The sequence below is a fragment of the Cuculus canorus genome, chromosome 7 (genome assembly GCF_017976375.1).
Source record: "Cuculus canorus isolate bCucCan1 chromosome 7, bCucCan1.pri, whole genome shotgun sequence".
NCBI lineage: Eukaryota > Metazoa > Chordata > Aves > Cuculiformes > Cuculidae > Cuculus > Cuculus canorus.
The window spans coordinates 16,462,579-16,489,545 of NC_071407.1; the positions used below are offsets into that span (position 1 = coordinate 16,462,579).

General features: G+C 38.2%; 1 protein-coding gene across 1 annotated transcript; it reads left to right on the top strand.

Moving 5' to 3' along the window:
- Positions 1-243: 243 nt before the first annotated feature.
- Positions 244-21,681, top strand: LOC104067855 (uncharacterized; the record flags this gene model as incomplete). The annotated part of the gene is made up of 12 exons (XM_054071559.1): positions 244-908; positions 1,624-1,701; positions 8,793-8,868; positions 12,522-12,653; positions 13,513-13,636; positions 13,711-13,798; positions 13,892-13,938; positions 14,397-14,472; positions 15,455-15,556; positions 16,096-17,019; positions 17,861-17,971; positions 19,149-21,681. Coding segments are annotated over 12 exons (2,736 nt in total), but the record flags the coding sequence as incomplete, so codon positions are not given.
- Positions 21,682-26,967: the final 5,286 nt, after the last annotated feature.

The following is a 26,967-nucleotide window of genomic DNA, read 5'->3' on the forward strand; positions in this document are numbered from 1 at the left end:
TAATACTCATCCCAGAAATGTTAGGAGTTTAGAGAAAACAAAAATAAAGTTGTTCTGTGTCTCCAATACCAGCACAGTGACTTCACACCATGTTGCAGTTCTGTAATTACTACGCAGGCTTATTAACTATGAAGCAAAGGACTTCAACTCTGAAATTTATCTTTGGCAGCTTCTGTTACAAAAAAACAAAGTGAATGGGAAGCGCAAGAACGCTCCTACCGCTTCACAACATTCGTGCGTTAATTAAGTTACGGAGGAAGCGCCGAGCGCGGCAGCCACCGCCCGTGGCGAGAGGAAAGACGCGGCCGGGGACGCAGCGCACCGCTCGGTCAGACGGGGCAGCCGCTCCCAGCCCTTCTCGCTAACGGACACACCGGGCACAGCTCCGCGCCTGCACCGGCACCGAGCGCAGCGCGCCTGACACAAACCGCCGCCGCTTCCCTCACCCAGCAAAGAGCCGGGACTTGTGGCAGGAGCTGGGACACGAGCTGGGGCTGCAGCCGGCGCACGGGCAGGAAAACGGGCAGAAGCCGGGACGGGAGCAGGAGCACGGGCACGGGGCGGAACTGCACGCCCCTACCAGCCACGGCTAAGCATCCCCTCGGCCCACAGCGCCACTCCCGCCCAGCCCTGCCGGTCACGCGCACGCCCAGAGGCTCCCGCCGCGCAGGCGCAGCGCACCCCAGGCCGAGCGCACGCGCAGGCGGGCGGGCCAAGTCGGGTGGGGCGGGGGAAGGGATGAGTTCGGGTCCCGTCGCGCACGCGCGCTCGCTCTCCCGAGGAGCAGGCGCAATTCCCACCCATCCCGTCCCGGCAAGCTGGCCGTGTGCCGCGCAGGCGCAGTCGAGCCCCGTTCGGGAACGTTCTGAGTCGCACCAACCTTCCTCTGCACGGGAAATCGTGTCAGGGTACGGGCCGCCCGCATCCGCGGTGCTCCCCGCCTTGCCGGCACCTCCCCTGCTCCCAAAGCCCGCAGCCGGGCTGCCGCCTCCCACCCTGCCCCGCTCTCTGTTCCTCCCCCCCCCGGCTCCGCCGGTCCTGCCCGGCGCTCCCAGTCCCGAGGAGGGAGCCTGGCAGCCTCCAGCACGGCGGCGGCGATGGGCGAGCTCCCCTGGCTCTCCTCCTCCCCGCCCTGGTCCCGCGGGGGCGACCGGGCTGTGAGGGTGCCCAGCATCCCGCGGGATCGCACCCGCCTGGGTTAGAGAGAGGGGCAGGGGAAGGTCCTTCCCTCGCTGAGGTGCCGGCCTCGCCTCTTGCAGCTGCCTGGAGCTTCTCGTTGAGGCGAGAGTTGTGGCTGTGGGAGCGCAAGGGCAAGATAGGCTGCTCCGAGCCACGGGAAGATCGTCATCCCTGCTGCTAGAGTTAGAGAGAAACCTCCTGCCTCTCCTCTCTCCTTTGATCTCCTCGAGAGGAGAGGTGAGTTGTTGTCTTTCCCTCCTGTCGTACAGTAATAGTGGAGAAAATAGGCTAGCTTGCAAGATGCAGAACTTGGTCAGGCTGGCCTCGAGCCCCAGCTGACTGCTCCGTTTATTTTTCTTGAGAGTCAGCCCAGTGAAAAGGCCCACTGATGGAGAAAGAGGTTAGCACCGTGTTAACTGCGCGGTTCTCTCTCCTTTGCTGCAGTGCCCACTTTCACCGCTGTCTCCTGTTCTGCCTGCTCCTGCTTTTCAGCATGGTAAAGAAGAATACTATTCCCGATGGGTAAGTATCCCTCACTCTAAGTAAGAGGCAGGAGCAGGCACAGTCCTGCCCACAGAGAAAGGGGCGCTGACTGCCCCAGCACTTTCTTGCTGCAAGCACCTGCACCACCTACAGCCAGGTGAGGTAGGTATCTTCTCCAAAACAGGAACAACTCAGCCCTTCATCCCCCAGGTGAGTATAATGCTGCAGCCTGTCTGTGAACACTTCTCCTTCATCAGCCAAACACAGTCCCTTCTTCGTACCCTTCTTACCCACAGGTGCATACTTACTGGCCAAATGGGAGAGTAGTCCATTCTGACTACTCAGATGTTTGCTGCCAGGAGTGGTGGAAGAGCTGTTAAGATGGGAGCAGGTGGTTGCATGAGAGTGATCAAGGAATATTTTCGTGGCTTCAGATCCAGAAACATCCTGCATTTCTGTTTGTAACAAGAGGACAACAAAAATATTTTTATCATCAAAAATAATAATAAAAAAACCCCAAATGCACTCTACAGGCTTTCTGATGACTTGACTGGGAGTGCATATGGAAAGCACAGAATGATCACATGTAAAACAGAGTTCTATTATCCAGCTCTACTGAGAGAAAAAAAACAGGTAGTCCAAGCTTAAAAGTTTAGCCCATGTGTGTTACTGCTGCCATTGGTACAAATTTCTCAGAACAGTGTGCTGAGATATAAAAGCATGCTGTAATGGGACAATAACTTACAATCTATACGTTATTTGAGGGAAGGTTGACATCTCAGTTTCAAGGGAAGTGTTAAATAAGTTTATTAAAAACATTCTTAGGAGGAGCAATAAATAAAAAAAAGCATGTTTTCCCGCAAAATACATAGGTTTAAAAGCAATAAATAGAAACAAAAGATGAACAAAGTTTAACAAAATAACTTCAAGAAACTTTGAAGCTTTTCTTGTAGCTGAAAAACCCGGGGATTAAAGTTGGAATAAAATTTTTAAAAACCCATTTAAGCATGTCTGCTCTGAAAGTTTCTATCAAATTTCAGTTAAAAGTTGAGCTAAAGTCGGTTAAGTTTGTAAGCAGTAACGCGGCAAGCCTGAAAGAATCACTGTCCTCCTTGCTTTTTCCACACAATTATTGGTAAGACTTTGAGAACTGGGTGCTCATTTCTCCCTTCTTTTTTCCCTTTGTATTTGTACTGGTGCAGCTTTCAGGCTATGTGCATTTCTTCTCTGAAGTATGGAAGAAGCAGTGGACTATACTTTCAGCTTCTGTAATTGGAAGCTAATACCTGCGTATCTTTTAAGGAGAGAAACACCTGTGGTGGAGTAATTGATTAGAAAGTTAGTGTTACCATCTGAGAAAGCTCATGGTACTGAAGTGCTTTCAGCTTCTCCAGATACTTACCTTTCGATCCTATTAACAAAGCAGGCTAGACATTCACAGTATTGGGGTTTGGGCAGTAAGAGAGTTTAAGGAATTGTAAATCTCCCAATGTCATCTCTGTGCTAGAACAGCATGATGTGAATTACCATGTGTATGTGAGTTAGTTTACTTCATCAGGAGGGAAAAAAAAAAAAATAAGCAATGAACCCTGGAAGAGGACTTATGGAAATCTAATTTTGCAGTAGGTGATCCTGCACGTGTACTATACTGCCCCCAGAAGTAGTTGTTGGCAGGAGTGAGATTGTGGTACACTATAGCATAAGGACCAGTCAAGATGGTAGCGTATTATGGAAGTACAACCTGAATCATATCACAGTATTGTAATAGCAATGAATCTAACAGTAACTGGTTTTAATGATACTGCATGAGAAACACTGTAGAAAGTGTAAGAAAGTCACCCTACATATAGACATTTTTTAAGATTCTTTCTGTTACTGGCTGAAATCCTTTATACAGTTCTTAGCAGTTTTCATCCAGATTCCGTTATGCTAATTAAAGCAATACAATAAACTTGAGATTTCAGTTATAAGTAGCTAGGAATAGCACAACTAAACAAGAAATAGCGATTTTTAACTGGCCAGTTACGTACTGTCACTTTGCAATAGTGTCTTTGCAGTGTAATTAAAGTTGCCTTTATGGTAGGGGCTCTGCTGTAGCACTGCACAACCATGCCAGACATCAGCACTTTGAGCGTACTTGGCACCTAAAGTAATACTAAAGTGGTATTGATTGTGAGTGTTGCCACTGGATCTGCACTGCTAGTCTTGTACCTTCTTGGCCCATTCTTGTTCTGTATCCCTATGTCACTCAGCCCTAGCCCTGAATATTTGATCTGATGCTATTTGCACAGTCTTTGCTCTAGCAATGAGGGGAGGAGGTGTGCTGGAAATAAGACTTAATGTATTCCTTCATAGCAAAAAGCATTTCTCCCTTTTCCCAGTGATATCTTGGAGCAGAGCTAAGGTGTACAGTGCCCATTGCAGTCTCAATCCTTGAAAGAAGTGCTAGAGAAGTAATTTTGTAGTAAAGTGAGACGTCTCTGTAAGAGGGATTCAAGTGACCCCTTGCACTGCAGTTTCCACCGTATACAAGTTCTGATTCTTCAGTGTCTGAAATGCTGTTGTCCTCCAGTAGCTGTGTATTGCAATATTTTAGTGGAGAACCAGCCAGTAAAAGAAGTTCAAGTTACATAAGAGTCATAGAGTACTGTGATGTTTTTATGGATTTATACATGTTTGTGTATCAGCATCCAAAATCCTGCTGTGAGTATAATTTCACAGACTCGAGTTCAGTTCTGAAAAGCATCTTCAGAAATGTCATCTTTTTGCTCGTTTCTCTTGAGTGGTATGAAAAAATACCAGGAGGGGGTATAATAAAGGCAAAGCCAACTTATTTCCGCCTATATACCATAAACATAGTTATTTAACTGAATTATTTTTGTGCGGACTTAAAAGCATCAGCATTTTCATTTAGACAGGAATGTTGAAGTCTATGGCATAACTGATTGTGCATGTTCAAGGATGGATGGGAGAAAAAGGTTACCATAAGGTGAGAGTTTATTTGTAAAGTAAAAGTGCTTCATACCATCAGGCTTAGAGCATTTGCATTTAAAAATGTGGAATGGAGAGAAATTACTTCTTGTAATACCTCGGTAATGATAGCTTTGCTATAAAACTTGAAAGGCCCATATTTTGAGTTAAAATACACAAGTACAAAGCTATGCAATTACTTCCAGGCATAATAAGGAAACTTTTCTCCCATGCTTTACATCCACACTATTTTTTTACAAGCTATGACTTATTTGTAACCCACCTGCAGGAGCTGAAGAAAAGCAAAGTGAGAAATTATGTAGTTACGGATGATTAAAAGATATATTCCCTCCCTTCCTCTTTGGACCTGTTCAGTATGTGCTCTGTTTTGACAATGTGCTCTGTTCTTTATAGAGCTATCTTTTCTTCAACAGAATCTGGTGTCCATAGAGGTATGGAAGCCACTTGGAAAATAAAGCTTTGTGTATATCATGCAGTACCAATAGACAAAAAAGGAGAGGAGGTTCCAAGTAGTATTTTTAAATGATCTTGCTACAACTGACTGTGTTTCAGACTTGAGTTTCTCTACAGTTACAAAATTATCCTTTTTGAATGTTTTGGCATTCACTTTCACATGTAAGTTCTAAACTTATAACTGCGTCATAGTCATAGATGTTCATGAGAGGCTCCAGAGTTGTAGAAACCCTTGAAATGTCAAGCATTGCTTCAGATATTGCCTGCGTTTTAATTTGTGGTGGTAGTTGGGGAGTAATGGAGACAAAACATGATAGGGAAGTGGAAACTGTGAAAGGTAAAAGTAAAATAATTAGTTCATTTATTCAGTTATTTATTCAGATCTTGATCTGCATGTAGTGTGTGGATTGGTTGCCTGTTTGAAAACTTAGAAAAATAAAGCTGTGATTGAAAATGTATCATGTGATATGTCACTTTTTATTAAACTGCTACTCTCTCTGAAGTACTTAATTTCAATCTGCTGGTTTTAATTTGAGATAGCTTTTAGTTCTGCAGGGAGTATGCTGAAATTTGCCTTTTAACTATAATTTTAAAGATAACATGGGACACACACCCTTCATATTTTTGATGAAGGGTGCCTTCTGCTCATGTTCTACCATAGAGCTGTCAGCAGCTTTTGAGTTTCTTGCTGCTTTTGCAGCTTTTTTTGTGTGAGGGTTTAAACAGCTTTAAAAACAGGAGAATAACCCCCCAAGTTTATTAGGGTATGACAACAATCTGTGTAATCCTGTTGCATTGTTCTGTCAATCCCTTACTCTGAAAAAAAGTTCAGAATTTTTACAAATTCTTTGTTATGTTGATAATTAAAGAAAGTAACATTTTTAAGCCTTTTTTTTGGAACATTTCTTATTGGCTCATAATTATGGGAATCATGGTAGATTTCCACTCATAGTTTTCCAAGAGAAAGCAGGTTTAAAAATATCTGAATTTCTAATTTATGGCATCTTTTAAATTTTCTTACTACAGAAGAGAATTGGTCTTTTGTGGTTCGTATTTTTTTTACTTCTGCCTTCCTTCAGAATGTGTCTAAATATGTGTATGAGAATATGTCTGGCTATCAGATTAAATACTACTTTCTTAAAGCATTTTGTACATTTTATTGGTAGACCTAACACCGAAAAGTAATTGGACTAGGTTGAAGAAAAAATACTGTATTCTTGTTTGTTTTATTTCTATAACAGCATTTGCTGCACTAGGTTCTATATCTCTAGGTACAGCCTGTTTTCTAGTTCTATTTGGAAGTTTAGGAACAAAAGCAGAAAGAGTATTTCCTTGTTTTAAATAAAGACATGTAATTTCCAGAGTTATTAAAATGAGCAAGATGCAAGAGCTAGCGTTAAACCTGACTTTGTCATTAATTTTAGCAGTGTTTCAGATTAAATACACATCTAAATACGGTTCACAGCATTCAGTACCTTTCTAAGATGAAGTGAATGAGATAAAATTAAACTGTGCACAGGGTGGATTTCACAGTCTTTCTGTAGGTTTTGTTTCTTTAACTGAGCGCTTCTTGCAACTAAGATATTTCATTATGCTGTGGGTTTTGTTAGCTTCAGTAATAAAATATTTTGATCCACTTACACTGTTTATGATCTTAATTTATATATATATATAATTCACCTAACAAACTAGGATAAATGAAACATAGTCTCAGGTTTTTGTTGTCCTATTTTACAGCTAGTGTGCAACTACCAGTCTCCAAAGTTTACAAGCTTTTGAAAATTCACTTGGGAAGACTTCTCAAGTTAGAACACTTTTCTTCCATAATACACAATGTGTAATTTTTTGACCAATACTTTTCAAACTCCACTGATTGAGAACATGCTTTTTCTGCCCCTGTGTGCAACTGTCCTAAGATAAGGGAATATATGAAGTAAGAGACTGGTTTTGTTCCTTCATTGCAGTTATGAGGTACAAAGTTGGGAACTGTGAACAAAGCAAAATACTCCGTGGTTATAATATTTCAAAATAGAATATTCAGTTTATTTCATAAATTATGTGGTTTTGTGAAAACTAGAAAGGAATTTAGAAGCTGTTGGATGCTCCCTTTTAAAAGGAGGTATTAATTTAAATATTAATTCAGAAAAATCAGTAAGTGAATAGGCACCAGTGTTAAAGACCCGTATGAAAATGTTTTCTGTTTTAATAGTTGAGGTGCAAGCTGAAAATGCAAAAGGCCATGTTGATTTTAAGTCATCCAGCTGCATCTTCTGAGGTCATAGACATAGTTGGTCCTCATAGAAGGAGAAAAAATAGAAGTCCTAAATTCTTCTATGAAAAGAACACTAGTTCTTTGTGGGTTTGGAATTATGAGTGTTTTGAGTGATGTAACAAATCTTCATATTAGTAGGTGATTTTTTGCAAAGTTTTGGTGTGATGAAATATTTTCTGTATTTTTCAAAGTACCTAGAGAAAATGCAGTGAAGAATGTTTATTTGAAAAGAAGCATATTACAAAGTAAACACATTTGCAAAATCTAGAAGCTTTGATTTTTTTAATAAAAATAAACTTTGCATTTCATGGTCGATTAAATGATTGATGTGAACTTATGATAACTTTTTAAAGGTGTTGGATGTAGCCAAGTTGAAAAATTTCCACAAACTATAATATAAGAATACTTTTTAATCTGTTGAACCTTACCCACCTACTTTGCTTAAATTGTTGCTACTTGTTGGTAAATACTGTCCTACCATTTTGAGGGGAGGAATTTTTTGGAATTTGAGGGAGAAGTAAGGAAAAAGACTGTGTTCAGATGTCATGACAATACCTTGAAACCACTTCATGGAATAATTGCAGAATTGGTGACATAATTCTGCTGCATAATGAGAATAATAGTGCACGTTATCTCTAAGAAGTATTTTCTTCATGGTAGCGCTCTACAGATTAAAAATACTGGTTTTATTATGGCTCCTGAATTTAGCCTTGCAAACAATAAAAATATCTTTAAGCTGTGTAGTGTGTTAAATAATTTTCTGCCCTGCTCAGTAGCAATATTCTTTTGATATTCTTCTAGCAGTGTTTGGGCAACTCCCCATTTCTTTTATCGCCAAATAATGCTAATCTATTAGTTTTATTCAACTATGTAATAACTAATGTTTATAGCTCTTTTCAAAAGATCTTAGTTTCTTGGTGAAACAGGCAGGTTACTAATGGAAAACGGATTTTTAAAAAGGTTTCTCTTACATATCAGGATTTAATTGGTCATTGTTTCAAACTCGTGCTTGCTTTTGTGGCCAAGAAATTTTAGGAACCATTGGATCCTGTTGTTTGGAAATCTAGATCTTAATATAATGTGCACATAGATGATATGGCCTGTCACAGAAAAAGAAAAAAGGATGACTAATACCTTTCTGCTTGGAGAATCTTGAAATAACTATCATATTCAAACTATGTGAAATGTAGCAACAGATTTGCCTGATATTTGTAAGATGCTTCATTCACATAGTTTGAAGTAACTTATTATAACTTTAAAAGAGCATAAATTTTATCTGCTTTGTTCTATGAAAGATTTACTCCTAAGAGGAAATATTATTTAAAAAAAAAAAGTTTCACCTGAATCTGCAAATGCCTTCTGTTGAATCATGTAATTTGAAAATATTTAAAAATAAATATTTGTTTCGTTACAGGTGGCGGAGTTTGACACCAGTTGGACAGCCTATAGCAGGAACCAGATTTATTGCATTCAAAGTACCTTTAAAAGGGGTATGTATAAAAAGTAACTACAAATTGGCTCTGTTAGATACAGTGTAAAAGTAATGGCTATTCATGCAAACTTCAGGAAAGTTCTATGAAAAAACCAGTTTATTCAGATTTAACCATTCCAGTCATCTACTGCTGGGTTTTTTTTACGTAATATGTTATATTATTTCTCTTTCTTGTAAAATTTTTATTTGGTGTTACACTTTTTGTTTATCTTTTTAAAATCATAAAATCCCTAATCAGTCAGCACGATGAATTTGATCACTATTAAGTGGCCTAAATTGATTGTCTTATTTAAAATCTTTTCATGACTGTTGTAAGAAAATCACATGGAAGGGGTTGCGATGTGAATAACAATCTGAGCAGTGTAAGTCAAAATATAATTTTACAGAAATTGAGCACTCATTAAAGGATACCAGACATTGCAGTACTTTCACAATTATAGATTCGGATTACCAATTTCATAAGCAAAAAGCTCTGTGATCTGGAGGAATTTAAAAAAGTCTTCCTAGATGTCTTTTATTAATATGTTAGTACTTCCTTTAGATTCTTACTAACATGGAGTACCATCCTAATCCATTAAGTGCACCGAGTCAGATCCTTTAATTCTGTCTGACAATAGAAAATGTGGAGGCTGTCTTTTTTTGATTGTTCAGTTCTTCAGTGGATTGAGGCATAGGGAAAATTTGGGCAAGTTAGGGCAAATGGGACAAATTTGCCCTTCTGTATAAATTAACACAAGTGCTGGAGAAATTAACTCTTACAAGTTCTTGCTCCAGATACACAGGAATTAAAAGTTTCTGAGCTCTTTTAAAGTTCAGTGGCTAGACATAACTGTTGCCGTTAATAGTAAATATTCTGTCTAAGCTGTTGCCTACAGATTGCACTCTAGTATTAATATTTTTTAAAAATGGTTCTTCTGGTTTATTAGTGCCTATTATGATTTTTGTCACCATTCAGTTCACTTTCATCAGCTACGACTGAGGTGCAAGGCTTGCAGGGTTTGCTTCCTGCAGCTGCTTTTACATGTTTAGTATGATGGTTTGGTTCTTTTGACACCAGAGGTCTCATGCTTGACATGGGTCATGTTCTCCATACTGGTGGAGTGTAGCCATGAGCCTTTCTACCAAAGACTGAGACAGTGGACACATGTAGTAGTGTATATAAAATTCAGTATATTTATAATCAGATTCTTTGTCATTAGGGTATTTGAGAGAGGATTTCTTGCATCATCAGCTCCTGTAATTCCACTTGATCCAACACCAATTTTTTTGCATAGGTGCACTATTATAGGCAGGATTTTTTCAATGCCTGTATTTCCATTTCCCTGTCCCTGCCAGTCAGGATTTCAGAGGAAGATATTTCATTGTTAACTGCACTCTTTCCCTGTAGCTCCTGTGATGGTCTGTAAGGGATTCCACCAGAGATCATAAAAAGGGCAGACATGCTCAAAGAACGTTTACAGCAATGTATCACAAGCAGGCATTCTACTCCAGCGTGTTGCTAACTCCCAGGCCTGCAGATCTCACTGGGGCACAGATCCCTGTTTTCTGAAGCTGTTTTTGAACTTGGCCAGATCTAAAGTCTGGTACCCAAGAAAGCAAAACCTATAACATTTCTGTCCTATCAGTTTGCCCAGTCTCATCAGTGTAAGATACAGATATGACAAATCTGCCAGAGACTGACCTTGAAGCTCATGGACTTTGTGGCAGAATACACATAAAATGCATGACTGGCTAAACCGTGATGTCTTTGCCACAACCGTGGAGGTCAGTAAGCCCATTTGGAAATGCTGAAGAACTGATTGGTCGATGTCTGTCAGAAGTCCTGTTATTGAATTGGTGAAACAGGCCTCTTAAATATGCAGCAGTTTCCCTCTTTGCTACCTATTAGGAAACTGATGATTGGTGATTTTACCTAAAAGGAAAAAACATATTTTCAGTATTTTAAGACTCAAAGGTTGTTGTTTTAGCAGTTGTGCTGGTAGTAAAGGCTTTAAGATCATGGGTTTACTTGGAAGGATTTTCTGTCCTTCCTTTCAGATAATCATTGTGATGCTAATAGTAACATCATAGCATAGTAAGGACTGGGCATATTCTTTCCCATGCCACTAGAAAGGTTTTAGAATTGATACAAGTTTCTCACATTCTCAAAGTCCAGTTAAACACCTAAACTGAATACTCAACAGGAGTTTTTCAGAAAATTAAAAATAGTCTTTTGTAACACATTTAACTGCTCAATTTAGCAGTATGTTTAGAGAGACCTTATTTTTGTAAACTGTGTTCCACCTCAGTTTGTGACTTCACATAGTAAAAGAAAAAAATCTTTAATGTTCTACCAGAGACCTTTAGGAGATTTGCCATCATTTAACCTCAAAGTTAGTAAGTTCAGTTTCAGATTTTACTAGAAGTCGCTGCTGAATAGCAATAACTGACCTATGTTCATTTTGTTTCAACCTCAACTTCCACTATTTTTCAGCAGTGCACCACCGGTACATGAAATACGTAGGACTGAGTACTTCTATATGCTCTCTACCCTACTCATTTTAGCTCAAGCTTCCTAATCACATGCCAATTTTGACAGGACTGTCCTGCTCTTTATTCTTTAATTTGGTTTCCTATCTCTGTTTCCAGACTCGAGATAAGTGCTTGCTAGCATCTTAGATTATAATCGGTACAGTCAAAGAAGGAATGGTTAGTTGCCTTATACCATCTGTGGCTCTAAGAGGTATGTGGTCTGTGGCTGCCTTCCTTTCCACTACTTCTGAGTCCAATCTGCTTGAATTTCTCATTGACAAACTGAGAGGTGGTTGGGGCTGCTGCATCCTTGCCACTGTCTTTATTAGTTGTGGCTGAGCCTTTGTCAAAAGGATGTCACAACGGACAAGCACACTGTTCAGAGAAAATGCAGTCTTGTGTATATGAGGCATTATCATATCTCGAATGAAGAACACATTTCAAAAAATACAGCAACAGTAGGGTGAGTAAACATTTTTCCCACTGTTTCTGTCCAATTAAATTAATTATTCATTAGCCAGCAACATGCAGCTTTCTTAGTCACCATATTTTAATCTTACTTAATATTTCCCACTGCTAAATTACATGCAAGTACATTTTGCCAAGAGATGAAGCAAGGATAAAATGTCTGCAAATAATTTGTGGGGAGAAATTCAAAACCTTTAGAATAAATGAAATCTTGTATGACAACTTCTAATATTTTATGTTAAATATACTGTTATTTTTGTGTTTTTGTGCAAGACAAAGTATGTTTTGGGGAAAAGGGATCGCGGTTTTGTGGTGTATTGTTTTTTACTGACGTTCAGTTACTTAAAAATAAGTATAGTTATGCTGCATTTTGCAAGGTTATTGTATCTATCAAATTAATGCTTGTTTTAGTGATGTTTGTTAATATCCTACAAGTGGAAGATCTAACACATTTCCTTGATTGTTCATCTGAATAGGAATAGACAACAAATACCTGCTTTCTTTTTTATTTGATTCCTTTTCATTTTTTATCTGCATAATACATGGATATGGTTCAGATACTGTAAACAACCCTTTTGAATGATGTTTCCTAGTCCTAATTAAAACATCTGAATATTACAAATGTCTTGTTATTAGAACTTAAAAGGGAAATCTTTTCCATTTTCATTGTAGGCAATTAACCAGAGGCTTACCCCATCACAGAAATTTACACCAAAAGACTTGATTGCTGCAATGAAAGCCCAAAATGTGGAGCTTGGATTAATTATTGATTTAACATATACCACACGATACTATGAAGTTAAGGTAATGTAAGCAAAATAACAAAACAAAATAGTTACTGCAACCTTTGTTTTTAAGCATTTACACATTTGCTTACCGTGAATTGGTATAGACTAGTGAGCCATCTAGACTTATTTTGTGTCTCCAGTAGGAACTAAATGCTTTATCACAGAGGAGATAACTCCTCCCAGCTAGTTGCATTTGTGGCTTATTCATCTTCTGGTATCTCAGAGTAATGGATAAAGACTTTGGTGCCAGGCACCACAGAAAAGATGCAGAAGACTTACAGTCTGTGCCCTGAAGACATTCTCATTTATTCATAGAGTCTTTTTTTTAATTGATTTTCAGTGGAATCCACTAAGCAAGCGTACATTTTTAAATTACCTTATTAACTTCACATTCTCTACCGGTGTGGTCCAAACAACTGTGATTTATCAGGCTCTTATTGAAAAGTAGAAGTAGCGGTGTTATAACTGAATGTTAATCTTTGAATGTACATGGGCTGTAAGCATTAAAGGAGTGAATATGTGAGTATATAGATATATAATTGTGAGTGAGAAGGACAAATATTGCTGATGATTGTAAAATGTGGTAGAACGGAATTACAAGAATCTGCTTTCTCTAGTTGATATGCTGCTTTATTACCAGGGATGAACAAGTCTTGTGTAGAAACTGTTCTTCGTTTGAGATTAGGTCTTTAAAGTGGAAATGTAAATGGTAGCTTCTGAGAGCGTGTCTCTATAGAATTGTGTCAAGATTGGTTTAATTTTCTATTCAGCCTTTGAGCTACTGTGTTTCGTTTAGATTATTGTAGGCACTGTTCAAGATTTTTTTTTGTTAATGCAAGACTTTTTACCTTTCTTTTTTTCCTTCTTGTTGCTAGGATTTACCTAAAAGCGTGCAGTACAAGAAACTTTATACTATTGGACTTGAAGTCCCTGATAATGCTACTATCCTACAGTTCAAAAAATGGGTCAGAAAATTCCTATGGGAAAATGCAGGAAATGGTAAATGGTAACCAAAAAGCAAAATGGTAATTTTGCTTGCACCAATTTTTTAGTAATTTCACTTTCTGAACTAGTAAAGACTTTGTTTTCCTTTTTGATAGAGAAACTCATTGGCGTTCACTGTACTAATGGAATTAATAGAACAGGCTACCTTATATGTAGGTAAGGGTTGTATAAAAACAGACATCATTGATAGTGTTCTTATTTTAATCTGTAATCTCTTTGAGATGGTAATCTGATAATATTTTTCTTCAGATATCTTATAGATGTTGAAGGCTGGGATCCAGAGGCAGCAATCCAAGGTATTTATAGTTTGAACTGAGGCACATATCAGGTTGTAGTTCACAATTACTACAACTCTAGTCACAAATACTACAATTCTGTTTTAGTATCCTTACCGTTATTTAATGCACTGGCTTCCATAGAACATTTTTCTGACTGTTGATTCTGTTCCAGGCAAGGCTTGAGCATTAGCAAATTGACAGCGTAGTAGGAGTATGTTTCAGCTGCTTAAAATATTTTCCCTTTTGCTTTGAAGAGTTTCCAGTCTTGAGTTGCTACCAATGCTAGTTTCAGTTGTTCTGAAAAAAAAAAATTAAAAAAAAAAAATGCTTCAATGATGCCAGCTTATCGAAGTACTTAATATCAATTTAGAATTGTTTCACATGCAGCATCCAGTGGTGAACAGAAACATAACCGTTCACATTTTTGTGGCTCAGTTTCAGCACATTTCATTAGACTTGTATCTTTTTTCCTTTAGCTTTTGGTGATGCTAGAGGTCATCACATGGATGGTCTTGTGTATCTCACAGATCTCAGAACACAACCAATGAGAAGGTAAAAAAAAGCTTTTAGTTGTATGGTTAAGATTTTTCCAGTATTTTGAAACTGGTAGTGGTATTTTGAAAAGTTCAGTTCCAGTCATAAGCCAAAATTAATTCCATCTCAAGCCTTTAATATGCAACTACACACACATTGTAAGACTTCCAATATGAATAACACGATGCAGTGTACTTCCTTCGTTCACCTTCTGAATTCATATGGTACAAAAGATTTTTTGTTCTGACAACTACTGTTGAATATTGGTAGGGTTTCATCATACTGTGCAAGTGTACTGAGTCTGTATTCTCTCATTTTAAGCTGAAAGGAGCTACTTCAAACATTTCTTTATAGCTCTATGATCTGCCTGCTTTTGTTGGTGTGGTAGAACCAGATATTTGGGGGAAAAAAAAAAAAAAAAGGTGGAACAGTTTTAAGAATAAAAAAGTATGTGGAAAACTACATGAAGTGGAAAGTTGTTCTCAGCTTCTCTGTTCACATGAGTTGTATCCCTGTTGTGTATGAATTTTATGCTTATTATATTCACCTAAAAAGAGCTTATCTTTATATCTTCCTAAGTTATTTGTGCCTATGATATCTTAGAGCAGTAAATTCATTTTAAAATAGGACCTGACTGATTTGAGTCTTTTTAGTTTAATTTAATTCTGTTTTGTTTACTTCTGTCATTGTTTTATAGTCTGTGCATGATTAAGTTAGTCCTGTGTCAGATTTTTTTAATAGGTATGGTGCTTGTCTCATATCCTTTAGGATGTTGTTCCAAGCTTAGGAAGTTTAGGTATTCTCTTTGCTTTTCCTGCAGCCCTTCCCAAAATAAATTTACAAGGTTAAAATTTGAAAAGTTATAAATGTCTGTAAGGTTAACTTAATGTACAAAACGTTCACTCATTTCAAACTGAACAATTTTATGTGGGTTTTTTTTCTGTATGAATAGTGTATTTTAAAAAAGGAAACTAACAAGAGATGTTTTTGTTGTTCTTAGTAACCTCGGAATGGATGTTTGGGATTCAGATGAAGATATCATTCCTCCACCACATGCAGTGGAAGGACCTATAGAACGGTTCCCAAATGAAGATTTTCAGGGGTAATAGGCTGAAACATAGATTTAAAAGTAAAAAAACACCACAGTGGGAAAGATGGTTGTTTCTTATTCAGAAAATTCTATAGATACTCTAATTTAAAGAGATGTTATGATTATAGTCTACTCAGGCAAAATATATTTACAGAATTTGATGAAACAGTGAAAAGAGAAAGGAAAGAAAGGGAATGTGCGCTATTAGAAATCCATAAGTAATTAGTTCACTTGGAAAAATTTAGAGCTTTACTTTGCCTGTACTACTTTATTACTCTACAGTACTCTGCAATTATTTTCAAATAATTGGAGTCACTGGGTTTGGCTGTTTAAGAAGCACTATAGGATCACAGTTGAATGTTTGTCACAGCCTCTACTATGACACTGAAAGTTTTATAATCTTCCAGTTTGGATTCTAAGCATCTTTGATATGTATATATTTTACTTGCAATGTCTTTCGTAACAATTCCTAGTTAAAAAATTTGTTTTCATTAATGACTTGCAGCACTTATAAGTATGATGTTATATTTAAGACGAAAACTTCTTTACAGGTCTGGGAAAAGATTAAGAATTTATGATGACCACTCTCACAATGATTTGCAAGGACAGATACAGTTAAGAGATTTCGATTTTATTAATAAGGGACTTGGACAAAGACGAAGACCATTTCATGACCATCAGACTCAAGATGATTTAAGAGCACCAATGCAGACAAGAAATTGGGACTACAATAGAGGACAGGGACAGAGGCGAAGACCCTTTCCTGATCACGAGTTTTATGATGATTCTCAAGAAGACCTGCCCCCGAAGGACCTAGAATTCAGTAACGAGGGACCTGGACAAAGGTTGAGGCCTTTCCATGGACGCCAGTTTCATGATGATTTACAGGCAGAGGGACAATCAAGGGGCACTGAATTTAACAGAGGCCGTGGACAGAGGCAGAGATCTTTTCCTGACCATCCATCCCACAGTGATTTGCAGGAAGACAGGCAGTCAAAGGATTTTGATTTTGGTAGCAGAGGCCGTGGCCGGAGACGAAGACTGTTTCATGACCATCAATCTCGTGATGAATTTCAGGCTCAGATCCAGTTGAAAGAGTTAGATTGTGTCAGCAAAGGTCCTGGCCAAAGAGTGAGATCTTTCCATGACTATCAGTCACATGATGACTTACAGCCACAGATGCAAATGGGAGATCTTGAATTTGTTAATAGGGGTCATGGGCAGAGGTTGAGACCTTTCAATGATCACCAGCCACGCACTGAATTAAAAACAGAGGTGCAACTAAAAGATTATGATAATAAAGGCCCTGGACAAAGGCACAGACCTTTTCATGACCATCAGCCTTATGATGTCGTACAGGAAGAGGCTCAGTTAAAAGATTTTGATTATGTTAGTAAAGGTCATGGACAAAGGTCAAGACCTTTTCGTGATCATCCAGGTGACAATGACTTGCCACGTGAATGGTGTTCAGACAGGTAAACATCCTTGAGCTGTAAGACCAGTATTAGAGAATAAAATTGCAGACCTCAGCACTTTTAAATTCTATTTCAAATTAATTTATTTTTAGAATAAATCTGAAATCAATTAATCATCCCCTTAAAATCATATACAGATGGGATTATATGTAATAATATAATCCCATAAGATTATACTTACGGAAGGCTTTGATGTAAGACTGGAGTGATGCAGCTTTGGAAGCCAGTGTTTCCTAAATTAGAAGGTTGTGCTTCTTTAAATTTAAGCTTATGTGTTTCCTTTACCTTTTCAGAGTCAGCATGAAACAAAGCTTTGTCCCACTTTGCTTTGTATAGAAAATTACATCTAAAAAGCAATCCTCAACACAGAAGAGGATATGAAATTTTATTTATGTCCTCAGCTAAACAGACATAAACAGGCTACAAAGGAAGTTTGACTTGCATTTGTTTACTTCATGAGTTCATTATTTGTTGGGAATGTCTTTGCTTCCGAACTTGCATCATATTCTCCAAAATACACATATTGGTTATTAGTAAACCTATTGGATTCTGACATATGTCAAAATATTTTTCATACCATGTTTCAGATGTTCCTTGGACTAGTGAAGTTTAGTTTAATCTCTTCCATTGTAGAGGTGAAACAGAGTAGTCTATCATTACAATGAAGTGTACCACCTTGAGGTGTTAAATTATTACAATTAATATAATTTTTATTAAATATTTTAAGTAAATTTTAATTAAAAGTAAAAATATTTTTGCCTTATTTGATAAATACATGTTATTCAAAAGCTTACAGCCATTTCTGCTCTTCTTACCATGCGGTTCTTTTGGTTATTTGCAGAAGTCAATCTTTTTCTTCCCATGAAAATGTACCAGAACCTCATTTCTCCTCATCTCCTTCACTTCACAGAGATTATGGGTCTAGTAATGATGACTTTAACAGAAGTTATAGGTAAATATCAGATTTCACATATTGTTTTCTGATTTACCTTTATGCTGTTATCCCCACAGTTTCCCAGCTAAAAAATACAAATTAACTGCACAGTGTAAAAATTGATACTAATATTTTTGCTTAAATACAGTTTAAACCATTGAATGTGAACACTGAGCAAATAATGTGACTAATTTGTGGTCCATCTATGTTGAGTTTCGTTGTGATTATGAAATGGTTTCAGAGTCCCTAAGGAAAGCTATAGGCATGATAAACACAGTTCAAGCTGATGTACTACGAAAATACTAAAAGCTATTGTCAATAAGCAAAAAAGCAAAATAGAGAAGCTATATTGAACTCTTAGCTGCTGTGTAAAACAAGCTAATGAACTTTACTGTGATGGATGGTCAGACACTGAAACAGGTTGCCCAGAGCAAATCTGAAATCCCCATCCTTTGAGATATTCAGAACTCAGCTGGACACGGCCCCTACACAAACTCATCTAATCAGATCTACTTTGAAAGAGTGGCCCTAGGTACTTCTAGAGATCCTTCCCAGTCTAAATTAATCTATGGTTCAGTGAGGGAGAAGATTTTAAAATTACTAAGATTGTTCTGAATTGACTTTATACACCACTTACTTTGTAACATAAAGTACTTGAGAGTACAGAGAATCCAAAGCAAAAGGTGTATATGTTGTATATGCATTTTTAGATTCTTCCATATGTATTTTGTAGGAGAGTGATTCTTCTGTGGCAGAAGAATAAATAATTAAAATATTTAGAGATACAAATCCAAAGTATATTATTGCCTATTGAGACTATGTACTGGAGATACGCTGTTACATAGTATTCACCAAAATTAAAACATTGGCTTTGGAACAGAAGTGGCCCCTAAGTAAAGAAACCCTGAATAAGCAAGGAATTTTAGTTAGAAACAGCACTTGAAACAAAATGTCTTCTAGCAGAATTACTTACTATAGAGAGCTGTAACTTTAATTACTAGTACTGTAAAATTAATATAAACAGGTTTGCAACATCCAGTAGAGATGATTTTAATTTTAGGAGGTAAACACAAGAATGAGGATCTGAATAGTTCTTCCAAGTTTACACAAGTTTAATTTCTAATGGTGGCCACCAATAATAAATCAATCATTTTCTTTCTAAGGATTTCACTGTTCATATTTGTTCTTCTTACAGTAATCGACCAAATTGTCCTGAAGGGAATAGAAGAATACATCCCTCAGGTGAATTTAATAGAGGAAAACACAGATTTGCACCATATTCTTCGCGAACAACGCATCCATCTTCATCTGTACACCAAGAAGATAGTTCAGTAGACTATGAAAGAAAACCTGTTCAAGGTGAAACTACCAGAGAGATGGAACAAAGCAAAAGATTACCAGTTGTAACAGTTGACTACAATTATGGCCTGCCATTAGATTATGGAGCTGAAAAGGAAGAGAGAACACATTATGGTTTACTTCCAAGACAGCGCTACAACTGGAACTGAATAAAAAGGATGATGCTTGCTCAGATTAGACATACTTTTACCCATTTTACTTTGTATGTGGACCAATATTTTTTTTTTTTTTAGCAAATTAGGAAAATGCAAATTTCAGTAGTAGAGAACTGGTCTCTATTGTAAGATTAGCTTCTACTGATGTTTGGTTCTTGAAATTTATTAGTGTGTATTTGTTATGTGTAGTTGGAGACAAGGTCTCGGTACACATGGAATTAAAGTAGTCCTTCCTTTCAGTGGAATTGGAACCCCATACCTTAAAACAAACAACTTTCCAAGTGACTGTAGTTGTGTCTTTTGTTTTACGTTTCTTTAAAATGTATGTAGTTTCTGGATGCAGAAGACATAATAAAATACTGCACTATGAGGTAACTAGCATTAACATTGTAGAAAAAATACTATGAAACGAATGAAGTAAAGTTATGTCCACATCATTCTTTAATTTGAAAATAACAGTTGGAATTATTGCTAACAGTCTCCGTAGCATTGCAGTTTAGTTCCAGATTTTCCATACCATTGACAGAACTGACCTAGCTGCATTCTTTTTTTCATAGCAGAATTTTTCCCAGATTGCTAAAAGCATGAATGGAGTTTGGATACTCTGTCAGTCTTGCTTTTCAGTAATCGGAATATCCCATTCTGATTGCATATTTTTTCCTGATCCCATAGGTTATATATGTTTCAGAATAGCCCAGTGCAGGCAACTTCACAATTTTCTCAGCAGCACTTCCAAATGAGGTACCTCACATATCATTGTCTTGCCTGTCTCACTTGGCCAAGATCACTAGTGCCTGTGTACTTACACCCTCCTGTTTGTCAGTTGCATCTGTCTTATTCTCACTTCTATTTTATACGCGTTTTTACAGCATAGCAGAGTAATGTAATTAGAATAGAATGACTTCTTCGAGTAGGTTACTTGTAGGAGTCAAGTATTGGAGGGTCTCCTCTGGACTCCCAGTTCAGTGGATCTCAAGAAGGCAGTGCAGTTAAAGAGTAACGAAATTTGTGCCGGCTGCTCAGTAGCACCAACAGCTCCTACTGTGGAAATCTTAATTCATAGGATGGAAAACAGTATTAATGCAATATTTGGGTAAATTAAAAACTATACACTTTTCATTATTATTAAATGTTCATAAATTAATACTTTTAAAGGGATCACAGTGAATAAGGATAAAGCCAGACCATGATATTAAAATACACAATTAAAATGATTTCTAGATACTTAAGTCATGCAGCTAAGAAACTGCCTCAAAAACAGTATAGCTGTAAAGCATAAAACAAGAAAGAGGTTGGAGGTCTGCACTAGGAAACTGCAAAAACCTTCATAGTGTTCATAGCCAGAACCCACAGATTGCTTTTGCCTTTTAACTAACAGCATAAAAAAATTTCTGAATTCATGGTTCTATAGCTACTAAATAAGGACTAGATCTGGTAAGCGGAACATCTGGCAACTCCTGTTGTTTTGTAATGCATGCAAAAAGTTTCCAAAATCCAAGCATTCTGTGGATATAAATTCTACTCTGCAAATGCTTCATTGTCTTTGCAACTAGTGGAACAACTTTGGCTTTATTCATTGTGCAAAGTAAATAGTTTTCTCGTTTTCATAGCAGCTAGTGAATTGTATTTCCCATTCAGTCTCCGATTAGGAGCCTCATCGTGTGAGCCAGCACAGGCAGGATGCAGGAACAACCACAAAACCACAGATGAAATGCAAAGAGTAAATTTATTTCCATTACCTTGCAAACCAGGGTATCTCCGAAGTAGCACCTGGGCAGAGGCACGCAAACAGGAGCACAGACACCATGGAGCTCAGTCTTTGCAGGAGAATATTGCTGAACCTGCTGGGTCTGGCTGTATAGCAAGGATTCACACAGGTGTAGTTTTCCACTGTGCTTTGATCTTTCCCACAGCAGTGCAATAATCTTGAGCATGTTCACGAGGGTGCCTCCAGGTTTATTGCAGGCCTATGTTATCCCAATACAGAGGTTCTGCTTGTCAAGCACACAAGACTTAAACAGGGTTTACTACCATATATTTTTTTTCCTACACTCCAGCTGCAAGTCACTTGGGTGCATTTACAATCCTCCTTGTAATCTGCCCTTACATTCCCACACTCATTGATGTGGTCTCAGGAATGAAGCTCTCTAGATATAAACGAGTTGTGGAGCTGAGCTCTAAATGTTAAGAAAAGGCATTTATTTCTTCACTTTTTTTTTTTTTTTTTTTTTTTTTTAAATCGGGGATAAGCTGTGAATATTTCTCAGCTCCTTTATTTGGAGACAAGGAAGATTTGCTACTGTACAGCCAGATTCTTTAAAAACACAGCAAATAATCCCCCCTCCAGTATTCTCCAGTAGGGAGCTAAGAAGTAAGGACTGGTATTACAAGCATTTGGGAGGGTTTTTATGCTCTGTATGCAGTATTCATAAAGTGAATAAAGAGCAAACACTTGCCTCTCATATTTTTTCTTTGGGGTTTGAATTATGTTTTTTAGGATTAAAGTGAACCTACAAACAATCCTTTGTTACTTCAGAGTAGGGATGCTAGGATGCCCTGGACAGCTGGAAAGCAACTGCACTGGAGAGCTCAGTGGAAAGAGAAGTGTGCCATCAGGAGTTAGGATCAGCCGTAGCTGTTACCAGTCCTCAGTCAGTTCCTGCAGGACCCTCTGAGGGTTTCACAGAATCACAGAATCACAAGGTTGGAAAGGACCCATTGGATCATCGAGTCCAACCATTCCTAACACTTCCTAAACCATGTCCCTAAGCACTTCATCCACCCGTTCCTTAAACACCTCCAGGGAAGGCGACTCGACCACCTCCCTGGGCAGCCTGTTCCAGTACCCAATGACTCTTACTGTGAAGAATTTTTTTCTGATATCCAACCTGAACCTCCCCTGACGGAGCTTCAGGCCATTCCCTCTTGTCCTGTCCCCTGTCACTTGGGAGAAGAGGCCAGCTCCCTCCTCTCCACAACCTCCTTTCAGGTAGTTGTAGAGAGTAATAAGGTGTCCCCTCAGCCTCCTCTTCTCCAGGCTAAACAAACCCAGCTCTCTCAGCCGCTCCTCGTACGACTTGTTCTCCAGCCCCCTCACCAGCTTCGTTGCTCTTCTCTGGACACGCTCCAGAGCCTCAACATCCTTCTTGTGGTGAGGGGTCCAGAACTGAACACAGTACTCGAGGTGCGGTCTCACCAGTGCCGAGTACAGAGGGAGAATAACCTCCCTGGACCTGCTGGTGACCCCATTTCTGATACAAGCCAAGATGCCGTTGGCCTTCTTGGCCACCTGGGCACACTGCTGGCTCATGTTCAGTCGGCTGTCAACCAGCACCCCCAGGTCCTTCTCTTCCGTGCAGCTCTCCAGCCATTCCTCCCCCAGTCTGTAGCGCTGTTTCGATACAGTCAGATGGATTAATTCCTGTTATCGGACAAAATAAACATCACTTTTGTAACTGTTGGATTCTTCTTTTCAAACAAAATTAATAAATGTGATGTTTCCACAAATGGCTTTGAGGTGACTGTATGAAAATAGCCAAAATTAAGTTTATATATTAATTATTTTTTTTTTTAGAATTTAGTATAAGGCTTTCTGCCTTATTGTTCCTAATGGAATTAGGCAGAGCTAAGACCACATGATACATTACAAACTGTTACTGACATTTATCTCAAATTCCACAGCTGAGTCATCACTGCATATTTGCATCTGTAGTAGTCAATCACTAATTGATTCACATGGTGGAGAATGCAAGTGAATTAAATGCTTCTTGTTTTTTAACCGAATATTGTATTACAGCAGCACTCATAAAAATTACACAAAACCTCTCAAGACTTATTCTCTTATTTATTTCACTGTTCTACAAAAATGCCATAAAATCTTACTGGCCTCTTCTGTGCATCTTCTCAGCAAACCTAGAAATAGCTGTTGTTCTATCACAGAGCAATAGAAAGCAAGACAGATGGACGGAGTTGGTTTCCCACTGCCCTGATTCTGAAATCCTGAAGAAGAACACAAGGATACAGAAAATCTGGAAGTAGCATAAAATTATTTGAAGGAGTTGTAAGAGTTTTAATATATGTAACTATTGAACTTCCCTTTCTGTTGCTGTCCTCAAGTTGTGATTTAATTGGCGGCCTCATTTTTATCAGGTGATGAAGGCATGGGGCCAGCTTTCCCTGAGGTATGTTCAGGTGGCTCCTGGGAAGTGCTGGAAGAAAGCTCAGATGAACTCTATGCAGAAGGCTGGCTCCCAAGAAGGGCTTGGGAAAAAGAGGGATCAGCTCCAGCAGAAAACTACAACATAGGAGTACAGCTAAGTTTATACATAGAAACCTGCAGTACATATACAGCTGATTTATTTTTGTGTGAAGGATAAACAGTTATCGAAAGAAGGGCTAGAAAGGTTTCCATGTGACTATTTTTCTCTCAGCTGGGGCAAAAGGTAAATGATCTACAACGAGCCCTAAGCACCATCAGGATCCTTTCCTGTTTATTTGCATCTAGAGTAACTGCTAGCAAGCTGCAGAGGTTTTTTCATGTGCAAAAGCCATCAGTGATGTATTATGATTCAAATCTGGGGTGCATTGCTACAACCAGTGCACCAGGACCAGTGGTTAAAGCTTCTGATGGTCAGTTCCTTCTTAAGAAGTCTCACATGAGGCATCCAGAAAGGCAGACACACGAACATCATTTGTGATTTCGATTCTACTCAGTGCTGTGGAAAGAAGGAATGTGTCCTTCGTATGGAGCTTAGGAAGGAGATAGGACTCCCTAGCTGTGAACAACAGTTTATTTAAAATGTGTATGCAAACAAAAAGCAACAGTTTCCATGCTGTTATCAACCAGTAGCATTTGCTTATTCTCCAGGCTGAGTCTTCCTTGCTCCGGTTGTCAGTAGGCTGGGCCTTACTGGTTCCAGTGGACAGCAACTGCCAAACCTGCAGATCCCTTTTTTCTTGTGGGGAGTTAGAAAAAAACAAATGTTAAAAAGAAACCAGGTGAGGGGGCAAACTGCTTCTCCCTTCTGAGGTGAGAAGAAAATGTGGGGCTGGGGGTGAAGGGGAGAGGAAAAAATATTTGAAAAGAGAAAAATTATGAGAGGAGGAAAAATGAAAATAAATATGTCAGGAGGAAAGAGTTATCGGCATGAGGGAAGAAACGTGCAAGAGATGTATGTATAAAAAGCCGGTGAAAGATATGGGGTATAAAAAGAGGGCACATGGTGGAGGAGGAATTTCTGGCAACTTCTTATCTGGCTCTTCTAAGCCGTGCCTGTGGCTCTGTGTGAGCGCCATGCTGATGTAAATAAAGTTATCAAAAAAATACAGGAGCTCTCAGACCTCTAATCCTGCAATAAAGTCATGCGGGAGCTTAAAACTAATTAAGGTTTCGCTTTCAGCTTTAAATCTAGTCTATGTGTAGTATAATATCCTGAAGATATTCCCTCCAGAATACAATGGGAATATCAACAATCAAGTTAGAAACTACTCCACAAATCTGTTTCACACATCGAAAACAATCTAGGTTTTTACTGGATACGACGAATACCATCATTTGAGGAATCTGAGAATCAAATCCAATTTCTTTATTACAAATACATATCTGCCTTATTGCACACTTTCAGGGCAGTATCGGAACACTCTATAAGTTGCTGTTACTTTACCTATCACACAAAACTTACAGTTATGAATTAGTTAAAGTGTAACAAACAAATCTGAAGTAACTGCCTCTAGAAGAAGCAAAATAAGCAAGTCAGTGCAGAGTCATACTGGGAGCAGAAGGCATTTTCTTCCTTTATGAGGAACGTTCAGGACTGAATGTTCCACAAAGGAAGATGAGGAAGCCCCCAAACAGACACTTAAAAGTTAGCACAGCTGAGGACAATCCTGATGCAGTTCTTCAAAAGAGCTCTTCTGGCATAAACAGGGATAAGTTTTCACTTTGCAAGTTATACCACCAAACAAAAGTCTATACAGCAAAAAGAACCCTTTAAGGAGAAGATAAGAGAGTACAAGCTATTGTTGATATCAGTTATTCGCATCTTAGTCCATCTTTGGGGTGTATTCAGACCTTCAGGTATGCACATAGTAAATAGAAGAAAGAAAGTATAAACTATCATTGCAAAGTGAATGTTACAGCTGGTTCATCCTTGTCTGCACACTCCAGCTGGAAAATGAGACGACAATATCCTGGGATCTACACCATGTTGGAGCTATTTAATCACAATTCTGGTATGTGATGAATGGTAAATTTCAAATGTTACGCACCAGAAATCTTTAATAGGCCTAAAATACACTCTGATAAATAGTTTTCACAAATTAAAAGAAAAACATAAATTGCATTCTATCATTTAATGTACTAATTACAATAAATACACAGAAAGCAAAGGATATGTTCCCCAACTTGTTTTTAAATCTAATTTGAACTCATTAACTGCAGCAGAACTTGTGACGATGCCACAGATTAGCCTTCTTTTCTATCTTTGAAAAGCAACAGCTTTTGGAAAGAGCTGGACTAGATGTGAAACCTCTGGCCCTGTTAATTCAGCATTATAGTTTGTTTCTGAATCCTTATGTCCCTGATGACAGAGGTGCTTTTCTATTTATGGTCTTTCTATTCAGTTTGTGCACATTGGAATTATATGCACTTTTTTTTTAAACTGCATAGGCTAATGTCCCTCATGCCTCAGTTCATGAGAAAAAGAAGAATCTGACTACTGAAATTAAATAAAGGAAAAAATCTTACAGACACACATGCCTAAAGAATACAATAACTTAATAAAAGGTTTCTGCTTGTTTCTCTCATGTTATTTCCACGTTGTGTTTTTTCTACAGGTCTATGCAGAAAGACTTGCAGATTTATAGGAAGAACTTGACCTCATTATTTCCATTTCTCTTTGTTTCTAATTGTGGCTCATCTTTGCCTGTTACTTTGATCCACAAAACCCCACTTAGATACTTAATGGCAGTCTTTCTCCCCTTCAGTCTTCTTTCTGGATATAAAATACTTAATTTATATATATATATAAAAATGTATTTATATGTGCACTAGAAACATATATAAATTTCTGTATATAAATGAAGATGTCTGCTCTACTAAATGTCAGTAAGAGACCAGATATAAAGGTGCAATTGTCCATGAGTTACTCCTGTTAATTTCCTAATACATCATAAGTATTCATAACCTAGATGTAGTGAATGTACCTATGCTTTAGCCACTTTGTTGACATGGGAAGTCGTGTAGTTAATAATAACAGGCTACAAAGAGAGGAAAAATGAGGGAGGATTTAAATGTAAGCAGAAAAGTTATTTTGGAAAAAAGGACAACCCTTAGAAAAGGATAGATATACCATTTCCTAAAAAACATGCCACAGAAACAATAAACTACCCAAACTATGAAATATTTATTTAAACCAGAGTTAAACTAAGGAACTTCCAGTTTTGTACATAAAGTGTGTCCAAAGAAAGGGAAACACAAGTTTTCTCTCTCTATTGTATTAG